Below are 22,329 nucleotides of genomic sequence, written 5' to 3'. Positions count from 1 at the left end.
GCTGTCCACGAATTATGGCAATTCTCACTGGCTTCCAGATTTCTGTGGTGAGTAGGTACATTAGTTATATTTCTTTTGCTGCGGTAAAAGAACCATGACCAAGGTCATTTATAGAAGAAATGGGTGAATGGTTCCAGAGGGAGGAGAGTCCATCCTGCTGGAGAAGCACAGCCATAAGCATTAGGCATGACGGCAGGAGCAGGAAGCTGAGCGCTCACAACAGAAGCCACAAGCAGAAGCAGAGCGTGCACAGTGCTAGTCCAGCAGTGCAGTAAACTCCCAAAGCCTGCCACAGTGACATGACTTCCTCCAGCAAGGCTGACACCTCCCCAAACAGCCCCACCTACTGGGGATCATGTGTTCAAACACCTGAGATAATAGAGGACGTTTTGCATTCAAATCACCATGGCAGGTTTCTGAAAATTGATGGGATAATTTAGGAAAACCCCCCAATCAAAATGAGTTCCTCCTAAGAAGCAAAGACCAAGTAGAAGAGTCATAAATTGACCTTTTGACCATATCTGTGTTATTGTCTCCCAAAGATTTCCCTAAGAGATGAAGGAACATGTTAACAACGTTGGGGACACGCACAAGATTTTGGGGGGAGCCTCTATCACACTCTAAGCCTATCTCCCACAATTAGAGTGTAATTACTGATGAGGCACACAGGATGCGTTCCGTTTTGGATGTGAATGCTCCCCACAGGCTTGTTCCCAGCTGCTGGTTCTATCTGAGCAAGCGATGGAGCCTTTCTGACAGAAGTGGCCATCAGAGGGTGGTCTTTGACGGCTAAGTCCACCCTGGCTTCTAGCCACTCTCTCTGTTTCCTGGTTGGTCACCCTGTGAACATGTTCCCTCTGCCACACACTGCCTTCCTGACTGTGCTGGGCTGAATCCCTCTGCAACTGTGAGCCAAGACAAACCTCTCTTCCCTTCAGTTGCTCTGGTTAGGCATTTCGGTGACAGTAAGGCAAAAGCGGTGAACACAGGCTTTTAAAATTGCTCTGTATTCTCCCCTCTTTTTCTGCTACACCTTGCCCTAGGATCCCTTAGCCGTCACTAAGATGAGCTTTATATAGGAGAAGGCTTTGCCATTTTGTCACCCTGCCTGCTCAAGGGCTGGCTGTTGCTTGTGCAGATTCCTGAGCCTAAAACCTGAATAATCTTTACATTTAAAGGCAGCCAGAATTCTGACCAGTGAGCGTGGTCACCAGAAGTTTATGGTGCAGAGAGCCACACATTGGTACCTGTGAGCAGAGAGTGGTCAGGAGACCTGGGGCGAGCTTTGGCTCCATGCTAGATGTTTTGATTTCCAGACAGCTCCCATCTGGGTTTCTACCACATGAGCAGTGACAGCTTTGGATGAAGTTACAGCAGCAATGATGTGCTTTGCAGCAGGTTCCATGTTGTGTGCTGTAGAGGGAATCTTAACAGTATTTATTAATAAAGTCAAACCTGAGGCCAGTTATTGGGGCTGAATGCTGGAAGATTAGAGATGCAGAACAAGCCACAGCTACCTCACCTTGCCAGTTCCTCAGCTGATCCTGTTTCCTCAGACTGGAAGCCTCTGTCCTCATCTGAATGGGTCTCAGCTGAACTGTGCTGCTCCAAAAGCCTAAAAGCTTAACCAGCCAAATGCTTCTAGTTTCTGGTCTTCACGCCTTATATATCTTTCTACTTTCTGCCATCACTCCCTGGGATTAAAGGCTCGCTATCTGGGATTAAGGGCGTGTGTCACCATGCCTGGCTGTTTCCTATGTGGCCTTGAACTCACAGAGATCCAGAGGGATCTCTGCCTCTGGAATGCTAGGATTAAAGGCATGTGCTACCACGGCCTATCTTCTATGTTTAATATTGTGGCTGTTCTGTCTCTGACCCCAGGTAAGTTTATTAGGGTGCACAATACTTTGGGAAACACAATACCACCATAGTGTGCTCTACGGATAGCTGCTCAGCTCCACAAACCTCTGGGCAGCAGGCCTATCTGGCTGAACACTAACAGTTCCATGGTGGGAATCTCTCTCTGAAGTATAAACTGGCAGCAGTAATGGGGAGCATGATGTGGGGAGAAAAGGAGGCTCAGAGTCTGGGGAGATGGCTCAGCAACTGAAGTGCTCCCTGGCATCCATGTAAATGCCAGGGTATGTGTGGCAGCCCACCTGTAATCCCAGCACTCAGAAGGCAGAGACAGGAGATCCCTGGAGGAAGCTGGCTAGCTAAATGAGTTGAATCAGCAGTCTCTGGTTCAAGTGAGAGACCCCCCGCCTCAATATATAAGTGAATGGAGGAGGAGATTTGATGTCAAAAGTGGGCCTCTCTCTATATGATACATAGTGCATGTATACTCACACACACACACACACCATTCACATCCCTCCACATACATACATACATACACACCATTCACATACACACCATTCCCACATACATACACACCATTCCCACATACATACATACCATTCCCACATCATACACAAGATAAAGAAGAAAAAGGACGCTCCATGCTCAGCTGAACGGAGAGGACAGTGGAGGATGGAAGCAGATGGGGAAAGCAGGACTGCATTCTGCTCTCCCTTAGCCCACCCTTCTGCTCGTGTGTGTGTGTATGTGTGTGTGTGTGTGTGTGTGTGTGTGTGTGTGTATGTACATATATAATATATATATTTTCATCCAATCTGAGGATGTGTGAAAACATACAACTGTATTTCATTACAAGTTCCTCTGTCAATGAGGCCAGATCTTCACTATTTGGTTCTATATGTACACACTCTCATGCATACATTCCTAAACTCATGTGAGCATGTATCTAAGGTTCTTTTGCTCCTGTTCCAACATTTCTGACATCTTCAACAACAGCCTGCCTTATGGCCAATGCACCTTGGAGCAATTCACAAGTGGGGCAGGAGAGACAGCTCAGAGGTTAAGAGCATTAGCTGTTCTTCCAGAGGATCTTGGTTCAATTCCCAGCACCCACATGGTGGCTCACGGCCATCTATAACTTCAGTTTCAGGGGAATCTGACTCCCCCTTCTGGTCTCTGAGGGCACTGCATGAACATTCACTGTGTGGGCAGAACATGTATAATAAAATAAAATCACACATGAAATAAAAATAAATCTTCAAAAAATAGGGAACATAAATGTTCAAACAAACACAAGAAGTGTTTGTCACCAATATCAGGAGATAATTTTGTTTGCAAAGCCTTGTTTATGAAGAGAATACAAAAAAACTGACCTTTCAAAATCTTTAGTTAGTGACAGTCTATTTTTTTTTTTCCAGAGCTGAGGACCAAACCCAGGGCTTGCCACTGAGCTAAATCCCCAACCCCGACAGTCTATTTTTAATGAAAGTTAAATATCCAACTTCCAAATTGTTACTGCTCCCAAAAGGGGAAATATGCAGATGGATTTATGACCACCACAGTATGGTAGATTAAAGTGGCCGGTGGACACAGGGTCACACATTTGGATTCCATTTAAAGAGAAATTCAGTTGCGTTACCGCCTTCCAGCCCCATTTGGTCTGGAGCATGAGTCTGCACCTGTCTGGCAGGATGGGGAGGTGACAATCACAGGTAGAAAATGAAGTGACTAAGGACACAGGACTGTAAGGAAAAAGCCATCAGAATAACTACATCCATAGAGACAGTATTCATCTTCCTCACTCACTCCCGTCTGCATCCTGGGAAGATGCTCTGACACAGAACTCCCACTGCTGCCAACCTCCTAGTGTGTAAACAATGGAGACTCTTACATCCCAGGCGACCCCACGCGTGCTGCTGGCGCTGATGAATGCTTTCAAAGATCAGCTGCACACAGGCGAGGGAGGCAGGTTCTGGCCGGCGGAGATAATTGGCAAGGGCCCTGCTGCGCACAGACTCCAGATCTCTTTATTTACCAGCTCATGAATCATGTATGGCTGGTGCAGAAAGTGTATACACCCAGGTGATATGATCATCCTAACAAACAGGGAGCGAGCGGGCTACCCGAACGACAGCAGATAATTAAAATATTTGTTCCTAAGTCAGTATTTCCCAGTCAACACTACAGAAGGGTTTTGTTGCTGTCTGATTTTGAAGGCTTGTTATCGGTGACATCAAACCTGGGATTTAGTCTCATCCCCACCCCCCTACCCAATCCCTTCTGCCTGGGCCCCACGGCGTTTAGTTTTGCTTCAATCCAATTTTCTGTCCAGGGAACTTGAAAGTGATTCTGTTTTGCAGGCAGAGACTGAACGGCGCTGTTCAGTGAGGGCTGTGGAGGTGGGTAGACTGGTTTACACACTCATGGATGACGAGGAGGCTACACCAAGCTGACTGGTTCTTGGGGCATGTAGTCACTTGTGGCAGAAATTATGTGTGTGTCTTGGGCGCACGACAGGCATTTGAGGAAGAGAAAGCTCCCCAGTAATTGCAACAATAATAATCATTTTTTTTAAAAAGGGAGGTGCCTTGGCAGACTCCTGGATTTCAACCCCTTCCTCCGGGTGTCTGATTTACAAAAGCTTCCAGACCTATGAGTCACCTGCATTTAAGTCACAGCATCATCATGTCACCCTGGTGGACATTTGAAAACTTAAATTTAATTGTTTACTGAGAAAGGGTCTTATGTAGCCCAGGCTGGCCTTGAACTCACTATGTAGCTGAGCATGGACTTTGGAATGTTGATCTTCCTGCCTCTATCTCCTACGTGCTGGGATTTCAGGTGCACACCACCTGTCAGTCTCCAGGGACATATTTAGGGGCTATATGGAATTCTGAGTGTGATGGCAGGAATTTAGGTTTTAGTTTTGTGAAATGAGGCAAACCTACAAGAAAATGGTTCAATGCGCACACACACTGTCTGATTTGTCCTCTAAAGTGCCAGGGCTGGAATCTGGACCATGGCCTCTGGCCCCTTCCACAGGCTTTTCCTGACTCTCTTCTCAAAGGTCCTGATACCATCCTGACTGATGGACAGTAACAGCTTATATCTGGCCTGCTATGTTGTGGTTCTAGCTCAGTGGTGGTTTTCAATCAAAACAATTTCATCTTAATTTGATTCCCAACGATATATTTATGTCTTGTGTCATCAGTTAATATTGGAACTTAGCAACCTGGTATATCATCATCGTCATCATCATCATCCTCATCATCACCATCATCTTCATCAAGATAGGGTCTCCCTGTAGCCCAGACTGGTCTTAAATTTACAGCCTCCCAAGTAATAGGATTACAGGTGAGAGCCCACAAAGCCTACTTCAACTTATAAACTTGGTACTTCACATGGAAAAATGTGTAGGAACTCCACAGTGTATCACCAGTTGATAGCGTCTGGATAAATGAATGAACAGTTGATGCACTGGTAGTGTGTAATCCTCAGGAAATGATGCTCATAGCCAAGTCACCTTAGTGACTGACTATGGTGAGGCTCTTCACTAGCCTCACAACTTCTTGTCTCATGCCTAGACACCATGCAAGATCCTGTCTGTCTTCGGTAATGACCGTGCTGTGGTAGGATGCACAGGGAACCCTGTCAATCATTAAGCATGCTCAAGGGGAGGGGCTGTGCATTTCTCCTGAGCCTGGGGCAGGATGACAGGTTCAGTGGAATTCTAAAACCTCCTAGTGGGAATGTGAGCTCATCTTCCTGAGAGGACAGTGCTCATTTGGATGAACCAGTTATGATAGGTGAGACACTCAGACCACACATCCAGTGTGGATGACCACTGAGTTCTTTACTCTCAAGTCTGATCAGTCCTTGACTCAGGACAGATGGCTTCAGCAAGTGGGAGAATGCAGGCCCTTGGAGGCTGGTTATGTCTTACACCTCAGTCTCAAGGGCATCCATGGGCATCATTTCTGAAGTTTTCTGTCCACCTTCCTCCTCATGTTTGCTGTGCTTTTCTGCTGGATAAACCCAGGTCCTCACCCCACAGTGTGTCACTGGGATCCTGTCTGGGCTACCTGCTGAGTGTCTCAATGACAGTGGCAGGAACACACTTGGTTGTAGGAAAGGTGACACCCTGGCCCCCAGAATCCCTTGCATTTGACAGAAATGACTTAAGATCCTAAACCATATGCTTTTTTTTTCCTGCCTCAAAGGGAATAGAATAAACAAATCATGGGACTGGGGGTATAGCTGGCAGAATGCTTTCCCAGCACACACAGGTTCCATTCCCAACACAACATAAACAGAACCTGGTGGCATATGGCTGTAATCCCCACACTCTGGAGATGGAGGCAGGAGAGTCAGGACCTCAAGGCCATCCCTAAGGCCAGCCTGAGATAAACAAGATGCAGTCTCTGAAAAACTAAATCCCAAACCAAAGAGTAAGTCACATCACCCAGGCCTGTCCCATTCAACATTCTGACACGACACTGACAACCACAAAGTCCACGTCCATAAGCCACACACTAGATACAAAAAGTCATTGAAAACCAAGTTCGTAATGTTTTGAGTGAGTTTCTGATTTTGGGTGGATCCTCCTTCCCTTGGTTGCATGCAGTTCATGGCTGCAGGTGGACCACACTTAGAACAGAGGCAGCTAACACTCGCTCTCTTTCTCCCTTATGCTGTGTTCCATACATCTTCTCTCTTTTGCCTGGTGAAAGTCTCCCGTCTCCATGGTCACAGCCTCTCACCTGCTGTCTCTCTCACACCCAAAGACTTCCATAGTTGCAACCATGGCTCTCTTCTGATTAGGACTCTGGTTGTTTCCATAGCTCACAGAGAGTGTCTACACCTAAGTGTGAGACATGATACCTTCTCAACCCTGATCTGGGGCCATGGCCCCAGCCACATGGCTCTCTCTTCCAGTCAGAGTTGTATGTTTCACATCTTTGCACCCTCTTTTCCCACCCAGAAGTCCCTTCTTCCTTCTCTTCCTGTGGACCCTCCACAGTGTCCTCAATATTTGCTCCAAACGCCTCTGTAAGATTCTGACGGTGCCTCCTTTTCTCGTGGCCATAGAAACAATGCTAATAATGACGCGTACTGACCCATGTGCTCGTGTGTGTCCTGTGTGCCACTCACTGTTCTGATCTTTTACATGTAGCAGCTCATTTACCCCCTAAAGTGATCCCTCAAAGTGGGAATTACATCTATTTCATATTCGTATTCTGTGAATAAAAGGAGGTGCAGAATTGTAGGGGCCACGGCAGCTTTTACACCCAAGCAGCTCGGACACTGCCTGCTGCTGGCAGAGCTTTTTGACTCTGTACTTCATGATAGAGAAACAGGAGACCTCAGTATTCACCCTCAGCTGCACTTCCTAGCTCAGTAAGTGTACATGCATGCAAACATCCATATACACATGCAAACCACATGTGCACATGAAACAAACAAACAAACAAACAAAGAAATGGAAACCTCACCAAGACTGGGGAGAAGAGAGGAAGAAATGAGTTATCACTGTTTTTTTATAAATGTAGAGTAAGGATATGAATGTGCATATATATGCAACAGTGTGAGTGTGCAGGTTTGCACTTGTGTGTCTGGATGTGTGTGACTGCACATGTGTGCACATTGTACACTGGTGCTGGTCTTCACCTCACTCCTTAAGTTTATCCTTCAGGTTTTTTTTTTTTTTTTTGGTACAATTAAAATCTCTCCCTCCCAACTTCCTCCCCATTTTCATCGCATCAGTGAGAGATTAGGAATGATTTAAACAAAACCAACAGTGTGTAACACCAGTGGAGTATTTCACAACACACGCGTGAGTGCTCCATAGAGAGGAAGCAGCAGAGTGGTCTGAACACACAGTGACAACTGTAATTAATTTCCTCTTGCTTTAATCACCATGTTGCTAAAGTGTGACAGAGCAGATGTTCCCTTTGAAACATCAGCCCCTCCACTGCACACTACAGTTGTCTGGAGGTTCAGCTCCCCGTGAGGGCTGAGGGTGGGTGGGACAGGCCTGTGTGGATCAGGAGTCAGCCAAGGGCAGCATCACCCCCCACCGGGGGCTCCTCTCTATGCAAGGGGAACGAAGGAAGAGGCACCAGGCCAGAGGTGGTTCTGGGAGTGGCACCAAAAAATTGGGCACAGCACACTTGGTGGGTCAGAAGAGGGCTGGAGGTTCAGGAACCTCAAGAGAAGCCTTTCAGGAGGTCACTGTGTGCCTGAGGGTATCATTACATTGCCCTCTGTTGGGATGCCAACATCTTCACAGTTGTGGAAATTGTGCCCACCTCCAGCTGCACTGACAGGCACATGGGATGGCTGGTACAAAGGCACTTACAGCTGTAAGATGGATCACTGACTTCAGAGAGATCATAAGAGCAGTTCTGGTATCAGAATTTTAAAACCAGACAGCCAGTATCTAAGCAAGAAGATAGCTCTTGGTTCCTTCCCCACAGGCCATAGTTAAAAGCCCCCTGGCAGCACGTAACTTTCAGGGATTGGTGAGGTAGAGAGGGTGAGTGCTGATTCTGAGGGCTGGAGACAGGTCTCAGGGTCAGCCTCTTCAGCAGAGCCAGGGATGTGTTTTTAGTGATGTTGCTGCCTTTCAGCAAGTCCCTTCAGCAAACTTCAAGTCACAGTGGAATTTCAGATGGCTGGGGAGAGACTAGAGGGAGTGTGCACATGGCCTGGAAGTCTGGAGTCCAAGGTCACAGCACCTGCAGGACTGTACTCCAAGTGGCCTGTGGGAATCCTGGTGGTGGCCAACACTCTCTGCCTTGCATATAGCTCCCTCATAACCCTTTGCTGTCACAGGGCATCTCTGCTTATGGCATGACATGTCTGAGAGAGAGAGAGAGAGAGAGAGAGAGAGAGAGAGAGAGAGAGAGAGAGAGAGAGACAGAGAGAGAGACAGAGAGAGAGAGAGAGAGAGAGAAAGAGAGACAGAGAGACACACAGAGAGAATGAGACACACACACACAGAGACATAGAGAGACACAAAGAGACACATATACAGACAGAGACAGAGAGAGACAGAGGGCAGGCAAGGGTCTGCCTGTTCAGGCTAACGTTTCCCTGTCCAGGCAAGTTTCCCCATTTTGTTTTTTCTTTGTTTTGAAACCATGTTGGTGATTGAACAGAGAGAAGTGTGTATCTAAATATCCCCATGGTCCTTTGCATGAAGGTGTGTCATGCATCCTGCCCTGCCCAGTAGAATCCATCCTAGACCAGGTTTTCCACATCCAGTTCCACTGACCATGGCCAATGCCCATCCACACAGAAAATAAGAATTCTGTGTCCACACAAATCTTTGTTTGTCAGCAACTTTGGTCTGAGGGCTGGAGAGATGGCTTAATGGTTAAGAGCACTTGCTGTTCATCCAGAGGACCTGGGCTCAACTCCCTGCACCCACAGGATGGCTATAAATGTCTGTGACTCCAGTTCCTTGGGATCAGATGCCCTCTTCTGGCCTCTGAGGGCACCAGGCATGCATGTGCATGCAGACAAATGTATGCAGACAAACATTCACACACACAAAAATAAAAACAAATATTTTAAAACAGAAACTTTGGTCATTTTAGTCTGAAATGGAGCAGCCATTATTAACTAATGATTAAGTTGACACATGTTGTCAGTCACCAAATAAAAATTGAGCTTCCCTCATTGTGGGCAACATGTGTGAGTGACCAAAGGGCTACCTCTAGGATGCTGAGTCAGAGGTATTGAGACAGAGACAACAGCATCATCGGTACAGCAGCAGCAGCAGCAGCAGCAGCAGCAGCAGCAGCAGCAGCAGCAGCAGCAACACCAGCATCCTTTCATAAACACTCCATCAAAACCATCAGGGACACGGTGGCAGTGGCCATGTCACGGTCACTGCCATCACAACCGCCACCACCAGCAGTTCCAGCAGCAGACTCTGCTCTAACTCTCAGATCATAAACAATTTGACCACAGGACCAACAAGATGGCTTAGCAGGTGAAGCCACCTGCTGCCAATCTTGACAAGACAGATCCATTCCCTGGAGGTCAAATGGTAGAAACAAAGGACTGTTCCTGCAAGTTGTTCTGCATACCTCCACACCCCACATCTCTAACACAAAATAAATATATCAAAATGGAATTTAAAAATTAAAAACTAAACTTGACCGCAACCCTACAAAGTCAGTGTCATTAAACTACAGGTCTATGGCTGACCAGCACTCCCTGGCCTGCACACACCTTCCTCTCATTCTTTGCTGTCACATGGCATCTCTGCCCATGCCACCTTCCTCTTGTTGCCTCTCTCTTTCCCTTCTTGCCTGCCATTGACCAGTCCCTTCTCAGATGTTTACAGCATCATCTCAGCTTTGTTTCTTGGTGCTGTGATCAAACACCCTGGCAAGCAGGCGCCAGGCCGAGCTCCAGGAGTCCAATCGATGAGAGAGAGGAGGGATTCTATGAGCAAGAGACATCGAGGTCATGATGGGAAAATGTACAGAGAAGACCAGCCAAACTAGTGGCAATGCATGAACTGTGGACCAATAGCTGAGGAGCCCCCATGGTACTGGACTAGGCCCTCTGGATAGGCGAGACAGTTGATTAGCTTGAACTGTTTAGGGGACCCCTAGGCAGTGGGATTGGGACTCATCCCTGGTGCATAAGCCAGCTTTTTGGAGCCTAGAGCCTATGGTGGGACACTTTGCACAGCCTTGGTGTGGGGAGGAGGGGCTTGGACCTGCCTCAACTGAATGTTTCAGGCTCTGCTGACTCCCCATGGGAGACCTTGCCTTGGAAGAGGTGGGAATGGGAGGTGGGTTGGGAAGGAAGGCTGTGGGGGAGGGAGGAGGGAGGAGGGAGGAGGGAGGAGGGAGGAGGGAGGAGGGAGGAGAGGGGAATCTGTGGTTGGTATGTAAAATGAATAGAAAATCTCTTAATAATAACAATAAAAATACCCTGGCAAGAGCATTTTGAAGAAGAAAGGGTTTATTTGAGTGACAGTCCCAGAGTCCTGTCCCTCATTATGGGGAAGTCAAGGCAGCAGTAACATAAAGCATCTGGTCGCATGCATGGTTGAGAGTAGAGAGAATGCATGCACGCTTGTACCCAGCTCATATGCTCTCCTTTTTATTCAGTCCAGGGTCTGGCCCATGAAATGCCCACATTCATGGTGGTATTCCTACCACAATTAACCCAGTTAAGAAAACCCCTCACAGATGTGCCCACAGTTTAACCTGATCTAGACAATCCCCCACGGAGATTCTTCTTCAACATGATTCTACTTTATGTAAAGTTGACAGTTAAAACCAGGGCTTACAGGCTTTCCCCAGACTGTGCCACACTGTACCTTTTCCCATGCCCTTCGTTCTTCTGAACTGTTCACAGGTCCTGAAAGCCCAACCATGAGGGAGAGAGAACCTGGCCTGAGCTGAGGCCCTAGGGACACGTTGGTAACCTGCAGCCAGCCATCCTTCTTAAAGGGTCCCCCAATTTTTCCTTATCCTAGACTCTGGGCTCGCTGAAGGCAGGGTCTCCCTCTGTGTTTCATCTTTGCGTGTCTAACATTAAATCCGATGTCTGCCAGACAGAGGGTACCACAGAAGGCCTTGTCTAAGCCATGGCTCAGTTCTCTGAGGCCCCCAGGGAGTCAGACAGGTTCAGTCCAGGTGGTGATGCTTTACACAGGGAAACCCTTGCAAACAGGGAACTATGCAAACCCCACGAGAGGTTTCTGTGAAGACTGATGCGCAGGGCTGCAGTGCCCTCTTGTGTCCAGGCTGTACCCAGGGCTTCCACAAGGAGGTCTGGAAGAGATTTCTGCAAAGATTAGATTCCACTGTGCACAAGAGACAACACTTGCTTGTGCTTCCTGCACTTGTGGGTCTCTGACATGTTCAGGGATGGGAAGACCTGGCTCTCATCCCACTCGCTGGTGCCATGGGACTGACTCTTTCATCTGTGAAATGGAGTGTGTGTGTTTTGGCTGCTGGGGAGGAAGGTAAGCACTGGCCTTGCAGAGATGCCTCTCCAAGCCATTCCACTCGTTGATTCAGCCCGAAGTGTATCAGCAGCCTTGAGGCACATGGAGTATCTTGGCTTTGGTAGCGTTTGTGGGATGCAGTAGGAGAGTGCCCTGCTGTCAGTCCCCATAGGGGTATCTCAGCACCCACAGGACAGAATGCCAGCTTTTTAAAAAAGTGTCCTCTTTCACCCCCTCGAGCCCTTCAGAGGCCGTGGTGTCCTGTCACCTCCCATTCCAGGTCTGTGTTCACTGTCCGCACACAGAAGTGTCTCAACAACAAGATGGATGTCCGAGGGAGGGGAAGGTCACAGCCTGCCTAGGGGAAACATGGCAGCTGCATAGGTGCTCCATCCTTACCCCACTGAGTGGTCCACCAAGTAGGCCCTCACTTTTTCAGGTAGCTGGATTGCACGTGCCTTTGCAAGGTCACATGATCAGTTACTTCAAGTGAATTTAATTTGTGTTAATGAAGAGAGAGATACAGCAGGTCCCTGAGAAGAAATGCCAGCATCTTGAGCTAGCTGCCAAAATAGCCATGTTCCTGTTTAACTGAGGGACAAGAGGTCAGCTAACAACCAACGCAACCAGAGGATTTGTGAGGTTCTGATTTTGGGGAAGCATGGCAGGGAAACACAGTGGTCACTCTGTGACTCCCAGGTCCTCCAAAGCTTTATTGTCATTAAGAGGAAAACCTGATTAAGGTAACACAATGTTCTGCTCATTCTAATAGGGAAGACTATATTGGCTTTGCCCTAAGTTTCATCTTAAGAGACTTGAAAGAATGAAAGAAGGAAAAAGATAGAGAGACAGACAGACAGACAGACTTTTCTTGGGTGGATCAGTGTCCTTTCAGAATCTCTTTTTGGGGATTTATCTCAGTGGTCATGTGCTGAGCTAGCATGTACAAGGTTCTAGGTACAATCTCCAGTACCACAGAAGCCTTTTAATTTTTTTTATACACAGTCTCATGTAGCCCAGGTTAGCCTATAACTTACTATGTAATAGAGAATGAATTTAAACTTCTCCGACTCCTTTTTACCCCAGTTCTGGGATCACAAGCATGAGCTATCATGCCCAGTCTTTTCAAAACTCCTGCCCAGTTCTCAGGGGCCCTGGGTTACCAGTGCATGTGGCTATCTCCATATGGCACATGTGGCCATCTCCAAATGTTGTGGATTATGTGCTTCCTACAGGCAAGGCTTCTCCCACTACATGCTCACAGTAGCACCACATAATTACAAAGGTTAACAGAGCACGCCAGAGCAGTCACTTTCTGTTTGGGTTTGGTTGACTGCCCTGTAACACTCTCACAGCCCTGGCTCCCTGAAGAAGCCAGGTCTCACATGGCCACTCAGTATTCCAGCTCAGCACCAACTAGGATCTCATTGGAGCATTCTTCTATTACCTCATGTTTTCAACCTTCATGACCGACAGCAAGAAACTTTGCTCTCATTATTGCTAAGAGTCTAACTCACTGAATCCACCCCTTGAATGAAAACACACTTTCAGCTGTGTGTGGTGGCACATGCCTTTAATCCCAGCACTTGGGAGGCAGAGGCAGAGGCAGAGGCAGAGGCAGAGGCAGAGGCAGAGGCAGAGGCAGAGGCAGAGGCAGAGGCAGAGGCAGAGGCAGAGGCAGAGGCAGAGGCAGATGGATCTCAAACTATGTGAGTTTGAGGCCAGCTTAGTCTACATAGTGAGTTCCAGGGCTGCCAGGGCTGCATAGTGGGACTTTATTTCAAAAAGGGATTAGAAGGGGTGGGGTGACATAGGCACTATAGGAAGGAGATAGGCACTGTGGTTGAGAAGATTCAAGAGTTGTGTCTCAGGTTTTATGTGACAGTGAGAGGTGACTCATGCTGGCTCCATGCCACATTCCTCCCTGTGGGATATCATCTCATCACACCCAGGCCTGACTCTCACTCTAGTGGCACCCAGAGATGGATGGATATCCTTATCACCGGGATGAACGAGCCATTCCATGTTGGGCTGTTCTGTGAGTGTGCCTACTCTGTCCCTGCCCAGCAAAGGCTTTAGGACTCAACTAGGAGACTCCAGGGGAAAGGAGGGATGGAGAGAAAAGGGAAGAAGAGGAGATGAAGGCAAGGGAGGGGAAGATAAAAAGAAAAAAAAAAGGAAGAGTGAATTTCGTCATCCCATGCTGTCTTTGTTAGGGTTTCTATTGCCATAAAGAGATGTTTGCTGGGGCAAAACTCTTTGGTGTGGGAGCACTGCCACCTCGTCCACATCACAAAGGTGGACTTTCCCAGTCATCACTGCCTCAGCGTCTTCTCCTGTTGCTAAGATACAACATCCAGACAGCTGCAACTTAAGGGGAAAAGGGCTTATCCTGCCTCAAAGTGGGATGTCAACAGTGGCAGGAGCTTGAAGCAGCTGGTGTCCCATCACATCCACAGTCAGGAAGAGAGAGCAATGGCTGCCCGCTGCTGCTCAGCTCCCTCTCTCCATTTGCACAGTCCAGAATCCCAGCCAGGGGGTGGTGCCACCCACAGTGGGTGGGGTTTTCCCATATCAATTAATGTAACCAAGATAGTCCCTCATGAACAATCTCTCAGACATGCCTGAAGGCCCATATCCCAGTTGACTCTAGATTTTGTCAGGTCAGCCACTAACAGTAACCAGCACAACCACAGAGGAAGATGAACTTGGCATTGTCTTGGGTGCCTGGCAACGGTCAAGTCTGCAAAACACACAGTTCAGTGAAATTTACCTGATAAATTTGAACTCATAGATGGACAGGTTTTGGACAATACTCAGAATCTATCTTAGGATCTCTGGGTGCATTTAGTTTTTTTTTTTTTTTTTTTTTTTTTTTTTGTGATTAAGACAAACCTTGGAGCTTGAGACCAGAGGCATCGATGCCTGGAGGAAGAACCTGTGTGGATCTTGAGATGGTCCCTCCGGTGCCCTATTGAGGCAGCTGCTAAAGAAGCCATCACAGGCTCCTGCATGGCAAGCATTCTGAACCATCCAAAGAAGTCCAGAAGGGACCCTCCAAAGAATTCCTGTCACTGGTATCTGCTTCTGGCTTCTGGTGATGAGCCCTGGTACATCAGGTACAAGAGCCTAGCAGATTGGCGGTCACCACATGCATGTCACTTACTATATAGTGACATATAGTGATGGCACAGTTCTCAGTGCCTCATCATGTGGAGTGGAAAGTAGTTCTCCAAAACTGGATCCACAAGCCAGGATCAACAACAATGTCCAAGCATGCCCAGAGGCCTACAGACACTTGGATGACTCACTCAGAACAAGGTCTATAATTATACATCTTGTAAGTGTGCTTTCATGAATAATAATAATTAATGTTTCATAGGCAATTTTATCATCTTACATCATGAGGGGCAGATTTTATCATACTCTCCCCTTCCCAGTGGCAATGAATTGGCTTTGTTTGTAGGAAGTTCCAAGGTACAATTGTGATTTTAAAAAAGATTTTATATTTATTTTGAATCATGTGTGTCTATGTGTGGGTGTGTATGTGCACTTGAGTGCAGTTCCCTTGGAAGCCAGAAGAAGGAGTCAGATCCCAAGGATCTGCAGTTACAGGTGATTGTGAGCCACTCAACATGGGTGCTGGGAACTGAACTTGGGTCTTCTGGCAAGAGCAGTACATGCTCTTATCCAGTAGGCCATCATTCCAGCCCTCTACAACTATGACATTGAACTAGGACTATACTGTTTCCTGTCACCCAGAAATCCACTGACAGATGTTCTAATACACAGGGTGTGGTTCTAAATGCTGGATTAAAGCCATAGATGCAATGAGACCTTACACATGCCAAGCCTATGCATGAATGGAGAAGATGGGTGTTCAAAAACACTAACAGAAGTATCTAGGTCAGGAGGAACATGCTGGGGAGGAAAGCGAATCAGGGTGAATGGTAGAGAGAGTGAGGTGTGCCTCAAGAGGTGCCAAGTGGGTGTCTATCAGTAGAGTTGAAGATGTGCATGTCTCCTGTGTCCACAAGGGGCTGGCACAGTCTTGGGCACACCAATGGAATCCTGTGATGTTCTGGAATCAAGTCAACAAATATTCCACTTATTTCACCATTCCATGATGAGGCACTGATTGAACATTTATGTACACTCAAAAAAGAGAAGCATTAGAATCCCCCCTCTAAGGCATTAGGGGTAGAGTCTTTGGAGAGGTGATCAGGTTGTGAGGCAACTCTCACCAAGTACTCATTCTGCCTTGATGTTGGACATTCGGCCTCCACAGCTTGAGAACACTTTCAGTGGTCAGAAGCCGCCTGGTTTACAGTATTTTGTTATGGCAGCCTGAATGTATATAGTCTACTGAAAGGCTGCTGGGTAGAGGCCTGTGAGACAGGTCCTGCCTCTGGGGGCAGAAAGTGCTTCCAGAGCCCTGAGGAAGGAGATAGGCACCGTGGCTGAGAAGGTTCAAGAGTTGTGTCTCAGAGATTTTATGTGACAGTGAGGGGGGACAAAGGGGTCAGTGGTGTGTTGCAGGCATTACCATATCTCCAGGCACTTAGTCCAGCCATGACTCGGGACAGAGGCACTGCTGTTGTTTGGTGTGAACTTCATGAATGCTAAAGCTGGTTAATAAAAGGCTATGGTTTTACCACTAAGCCTTAATTGGTAAGTCAGACATTTTCTATCCACCAAAAATTTACTATGTATTTATGGGTGTTTTGCCTACACGTATGTACGTGCACCATGTGCATGCCTCATGCCTGTGGAGTTTAGAAGAGGTTGTCATCAGATGCCCTGGAACTGGAGTTATGGATGGTTGTGAGCCTTGATGTGGGTGCCGGGGACCTTGATGTGGGTGCCGGGGACCAAATCCAGGTTCTCAACAAGGACTACAACAAGCAACTTTTTAAACTGCTGAATCTCTCTCTCTCTCTCTCTCTCTCTCTCTCTCTCTCTCTCTCTCTCTCTCTCTCTCTCTCTCTCTCTCTGTCTCTCTCTCTGTCTCTCTCTCTCTTTCTTTCTGTTTTTGTTTGTTTATATGATACAGGGTTGTCCCCTCCAAGTACCAAGCAGAGCCCAAGCCTGCTTATCTTTCAAAGTTAGTGAGATGGGTCTAGGTTGGCTTAAGACTCTTCACATACCTGAAGTTGCCCTGGAGCTCCTGATCCAAGTGCTGGATCCCAGGCAGCACCACCCTGCCCAGCTCCCCCGTTCTCCTAGCCATGCCCAGCAGGCCTTTTCTTTCTCTCAGTGCCGGGGCATTTCCCCATCAACTCTTGGCTCATTCTCTGCCCTGTCTTAGTCTCTACAAACATACATTTCTTGAGTCTCTGTGCCTCAGCTCTCCTTTTCTTGGAATTTTCAACTTTGTTGAGTTGTGTGTGCCTCTGGAAACCCACAAGTTGCCTGCTCTATGGTCCCCTTTGGTGATGCTCTGGTCCTTATTCTTCCCAAAGGAGAAGACTTTCTGGATCGAAGGCAGGTCTCATACAGACATCTCCCGGTGCAGTGAAATCTGTGATCTTAGCACTCGGGAGGCTGAGGTAGGAGAATGTCCTAGGCTACAGTGCAAGCCTTTACTGATGTGCATTCAGCAACATCCAGCAGCACCAGGGTTTCCCCCTGGAAACCGGTGAGCATTCACTGTCTAGTCAATCTGTTCACTGCTGTTATGAACTTCAAACAGTCACTTCAGTAAAGGTGTTAGGCCCAGCAGCTGGTTACTTCCTTCCCAACACCTGCTTTCTGGTCAGCAAGGTGGCACCTTGTGGATCTGGGGGTGGCTTCAGTCAGCCTTCCTGCGGGTGGTGGGGATGGACTTCAACTCCTCTCCCCAGGGCACCGTTCCCTCATGCTAATGAGGCCTTGTACCTCACTTCTCATAAGCATTGCTGGTTCTTGGCACTCTCAGGTCCGGGTGTTTGTGTTCTCACACTGGCCCCCGCAGATGCTGGTGTCGGTGCCCTGGGGTGGAGGTGATGAGGTGGCCTGTCACTCAGAGTTGAGGTAGCCTGAACAAAGCTCCCTTCTGCTTGGGCTCACTGTCCACTCTAAAGGCTCCACGGCCAGGTCTCCTGATGTGAGTGAGCACCGTGGGAGGTGGCAGCTTGGAAAAACTCCTAGCCCCACGACTCACGGTCAGCTCTAGCTCCTGGCTGTGGTCGCCTCTACCCTGTCTGGTGTTTCAGAATTCAAATTCTGAAAGTTAACTACTCTGTTCCCTCACAGGCACCCCTTTCACCAGGGTGCCAGGTGTACCTGCCTTGGCTTTCTTGTTTTGTGTTACTCACTCATATTCATCATCAAAATCCTTGCGATTTGTGTCCCCTCCCCAGTGGTTCAGTGATACTGTTTTCCTTTCATTCCTATATTCCTTCTGTAAACACCCAGAAAATGGAAACATTGCTCTGGGGAAGCCATCTTGCACAGAAATACATAATGTGAAGCACACAGTAGTCATTCCAACCAGAAGCAAAGGTGGCAGAGATCCCACAGGCAAAGTGATTGGCAACAAGAAAGCCTTTCTTACCACAGCAAGCATTCCAGAAAGGAGAGGAGTGGACATATCTTAGAGGTGCTACTGCCAGACAGAATGCCACTGCTTTAAATGGACATATCAGGTGACACATGCAGAACACACCCTCTCATCTTGCAGGGGGGGGGAGCTATACAGTCACCAAGTGCCAGTGCATCATCACACTGGTCCAGTAACGGGGAAGGTGCCAGCGGGACGCTGGGTAGTTTCTTTACCACAGGAAACATCTGCTTCATGGTCACTGAGGAGTATAATGGTCTTACCGGGTGTGTCACTGGGGGCTGGGCTTCCATTATGGATGAGGGAGACAATCTGAACTATTCATGGAACTTCCACTGAGGACACAGCCTGCCTCAGGATTCCCCTCCCTATTCTTGGTATACGCAGGCGCAGAGGGAATTGCTCCAAATGTTTGAGAGAGTGAGCAGATGTTCTCACAAACCCACTATCAATGCTCTAAGGAGCCTCAAGCCTGGTTTTAAACATCCACTTGGACAACTTCGAAATTAGAAAGGGCAGCCAAGGTTAATGCCTCAGAAACTCAGTGTGGGAGCCATCCAGAAGACAAAGCAGCATATGGAACCAAACCATTCATGTTGATTGAGTGATTTCTTAGCGATGCTTTAATTTGTGTGTGTGTGTGTGTGTGTGTGTGTGTGTACATGCATGTCACAGCATGCATGTGGAAGTTGGAGGAAGGCAGGGGTTGGTTCTCTCTTTCCACCAATCATATATATGCATTTCAGGGACAGAACTCAGTTCTCAGGCTTGATGGCGAGTGCCTTTGCCTAGTGAGTCATTTTGCCATCCTAACCATTTGTTTTTAACTCTGCTTCTGGGAGCTGATCTTCTTCTCCATGTCTGAAGATAATGGTACACCTTTATCAGTGAAGATGCAGGTTATTTATTTTTTTTCCCAGCTCCGGGGCTACTCATGAGTTATTAGCAAATGCTCGGGTACTTCTGCTTACATTGCTGATTTAGCACAGAGCAGGCTGCTGGCTGCTGTGGTAAAACTCCTGAGAAAACCCACCTATAAAGAAGAAAGGTTGATTTTGGGTCATGGCTCCAGATTTCAGTTCAAGGCTGCTTGGCTCCCTTGTGTTAGAGCCTACAGGGTAGAAATGTGTCAGATCACAGCTTGTTGCCTCATAGCAGGCTAGGAAGTGAAAGAGAGGAAAGAAGGTACCAGGGCTCTAGTGTCCCTTTTCAAGGGCATTCTGCTGTGGATACCGCTCTGTGTAAATAAAGTTCTGATTGGCCAGTGGCCAGGCAGGAAGTATAGGCGGGACAAGAGAGAAGAGAATTCTTCTTCCTTTAGTTTACACTCCTAAAAGTCCATCTCCCCACATATCTGTAGGGTGCTAAGCAAGCCTTTAGTATAGGACCTTTGGGATCATTTGATATCCAAAGTGCAACATCCTGAGCCACTCTGGAGGAAGCTAGCGATGTCTGCTGTCTGATCCAAAAGCTAAATGACAGACAGAAGCGACTATAATCAGAAACCCCCAGGGGATGTTTAGGCTCATCATGCCTAGTCCTGTCTGCCTCTTCATGGCATGCTGCTTTCTTATCTCAAGGGACCATGATGCCTTAAGGGTTTAGGTCTGTAACCATAGCCTACCTCACTTCACTCTGGAGTAGGAGTGGGTAAGGGTGCAGCTCCCCGTTACTATCCCAGATGAACTGGAAGGTGAAGCTTATGTTTTAAAGGAAGTATCCATTTGTTCTCAAGGAATGATCACCTCAAATGTGATAGACACATGCTATGTGGCTGCCATCTCCTCCCTCATTTTGGTATGCAGCAGACATCACTAATCAATCCCTCGTGACATTTGTTTTCACTGAGCCTGGACTTGACCTAGAACCTCATTTTTCAGCCCTATGGTCAGCAACTTCTCTCAGGTCTCCTGATCCCTGTTTTATTATTTTTGCTTATTATTATTATTATTATTATTACTATTATTATTATTAAAATGTGTGTTGTGCTCATATGTTCATAAACTGCCATTTGCCTATGGGCCAGATTGTAGCCTGGTTATCATTGACTTAACAGCTAATGTCCACATGTAAGTGAATTAATATCATATTTATCTTTCTGGGTCTGGGTTACCTCACTTGAGATGATTTTTTCTAGTTCCACTCATTTGCCTGTGGTAACAGGTTATGGAATCCCATAGGGGAACAAATTCATGAGGTGGACATTGATCCCCTAAAAATGGACCTGAACTTGTTCAGGACTAGAAAGTGATATCATATATTATAGTGCCACAGTCTGGACACTCTTGGTCATCAACAGAGATGGGAAACCGAGTTCCTATTGTAGGCACCTGTCTGAGAAGCACAGGAGTTGGGGGCTTGGCACAGGAAGCTTCAGGACACTAATTTGTTTTAGAAAGCCTGTACCAGGATCACCTTCATCTTGGAAGAATGTGGGGGATTCAGATTTTCAGGGTTTTAGGTGACATCAGTCAACAGAGTATATGTTTCTGAGCTATGCAGGAACCAGCAGGCTCCTAAGACACTGCCATACAAAATCACCCCCCTCTACCTGTGACTGTCTAGACTGTCACTTTGGCCAGAGAGGGGCCTGCTCTTGATTTCAGGCCCTCCTTTAGCACATGTACCCTCTCTTGAGGGGATCTCAGCAGGTCTAGTTTTCTGAGACTTCTTTGTGTAGGATCATATTTATTGCTTATCTTCTAATGGTTTCTATCATTCCAACAGACAAGAGCAAGATGCAAAGACATTTTCTGCATCCACTGGTTCAGTGTTCTGGTTGGTGTGATAATAAACATTTGCACACAGGCCAGTGAGAATGCTTATCACATAAAGATTGCCATTAGCCTGACAACCTGAGTTCTATTCCCTGAACTCACATGGTGGAAGGAGAGAATCAACTCCTAAAAGTTATCCTCTGACCTCTACCTGTACACCACAACACACATGTGCACATAGGTACACACACACACACACACACACACACACACACACACACGTAAAGACCACTTGTGTGCTCGGGATCAATGAGCTGGGTTCTAAGAACTTGTATTTTGTATTACAACCCCAATCCTCGATACTGGAAAATTGAATCTTGAGGTTGTTTTGTCATTTTTATAGACAGCACAGGCGCAGTTATGTGCTAGGTACCCCAAGTAGCTCACAGCTTACTGTTCTTTTATGGACAATGGGAGGTGAGATATAGGTCAACACAGAGACCTCCCCGTCCCCGTGAGCTTTCGGCTTTGCAAGAAGATGTGGTGAACGCAGTCACGAGTAGTGTCCCTGGTCCTGCAGACCGCCATGTTCCCATCACACCCATTTTGTTCTGTGTGTGCCCCTGCCTGCAGACTCAGCATCTAGCTGAGACAGGTGTGGGGTGACAGCCACTCACCTTCACACGTGAGCAGGAAGAAGTCCATGTTGTGGCTGAAGGAGGCACTGAAGTAGGTGCAGTTCTCTACTAGGTCGCAGGACAGACACTGCCTGTTGAAGTCATCGACTGTGTTGGCACTGGAGGAGCAAAGAGCCAGTGAGAACAGAGGCAGGGAAGGAGTGGTCCCAGATATCCAGCCCTAAACTCCCCAGCAGGGACCTCTCCTCTGAGACGACCCTGTCACTCCTGTTGCCAACCCCTTAAGCTTCACCCCATCAACACTCCTTGGGTACTTAACTCCACTCCCTAGAAGCCTTCCTAACCCATACTTCCTCCAGACTCTGGAGACCTCTCAGTTCTTCTGGTCCTGGATGGCAACTGTCTGACCATCAGTAAAACTACAGGCTAGGTGTGACCAAGGTGTGGAGACTGCATTTATGGATGTCATTGCCCAGCCTGATCACGGGTACTATCACATGGTCATGGTGACCATTCATCACCTGGTGGGGGTCACGGTTACTGTCAGATGGTGTTGTCATGGATACCCTCACCTGGTGGTATTGTGGGCACTAT

At 47.5% G+C, this 22,329-nt stretch overlaps 1 protein-coding gene across 1 annotated transcript in view; it reads right to left on the bottom strand.

Annotated features, from left to right (window-relative positions):
- The window catches only part of Dpp6 (dipeptidyl peptidase like 6), a 671,863-nt gene that overhangs the window by 37,228 nt on the left and 612,306 nt on the right, over positions 1–22,329 (bottom strand). Inside the window, exon 16 of the mRNA XM_036181185.1 lies at positions 21,775–21,893. Within this exon, the coding sequence (XP_036037078.1) occupies positions 21,775–21,893 (119 nt within the window). The remainder of the gene's footprint in view (positions 1–21,774; positions 21,894–22,329) is intronic.

The sequence above is a fragment of the Onychomys torridus genome, chromosome 3 (assembly GCF_903995425.1).
Source record: "Onychomys torridus chromosome 3, mOncTor1.1, whole genome shotgun sequence".
NCBI lineage: Eukaryota > Metazoa > Chordata > Mammalia > Rodentia > Cricetidae > Onychomys > Onychomys torridus.
The sequence above is the reverse complement of the archived record's forward strand: the minus strand, read 5'-3'. Positions and strand labels throughout refer to the sequence as shown.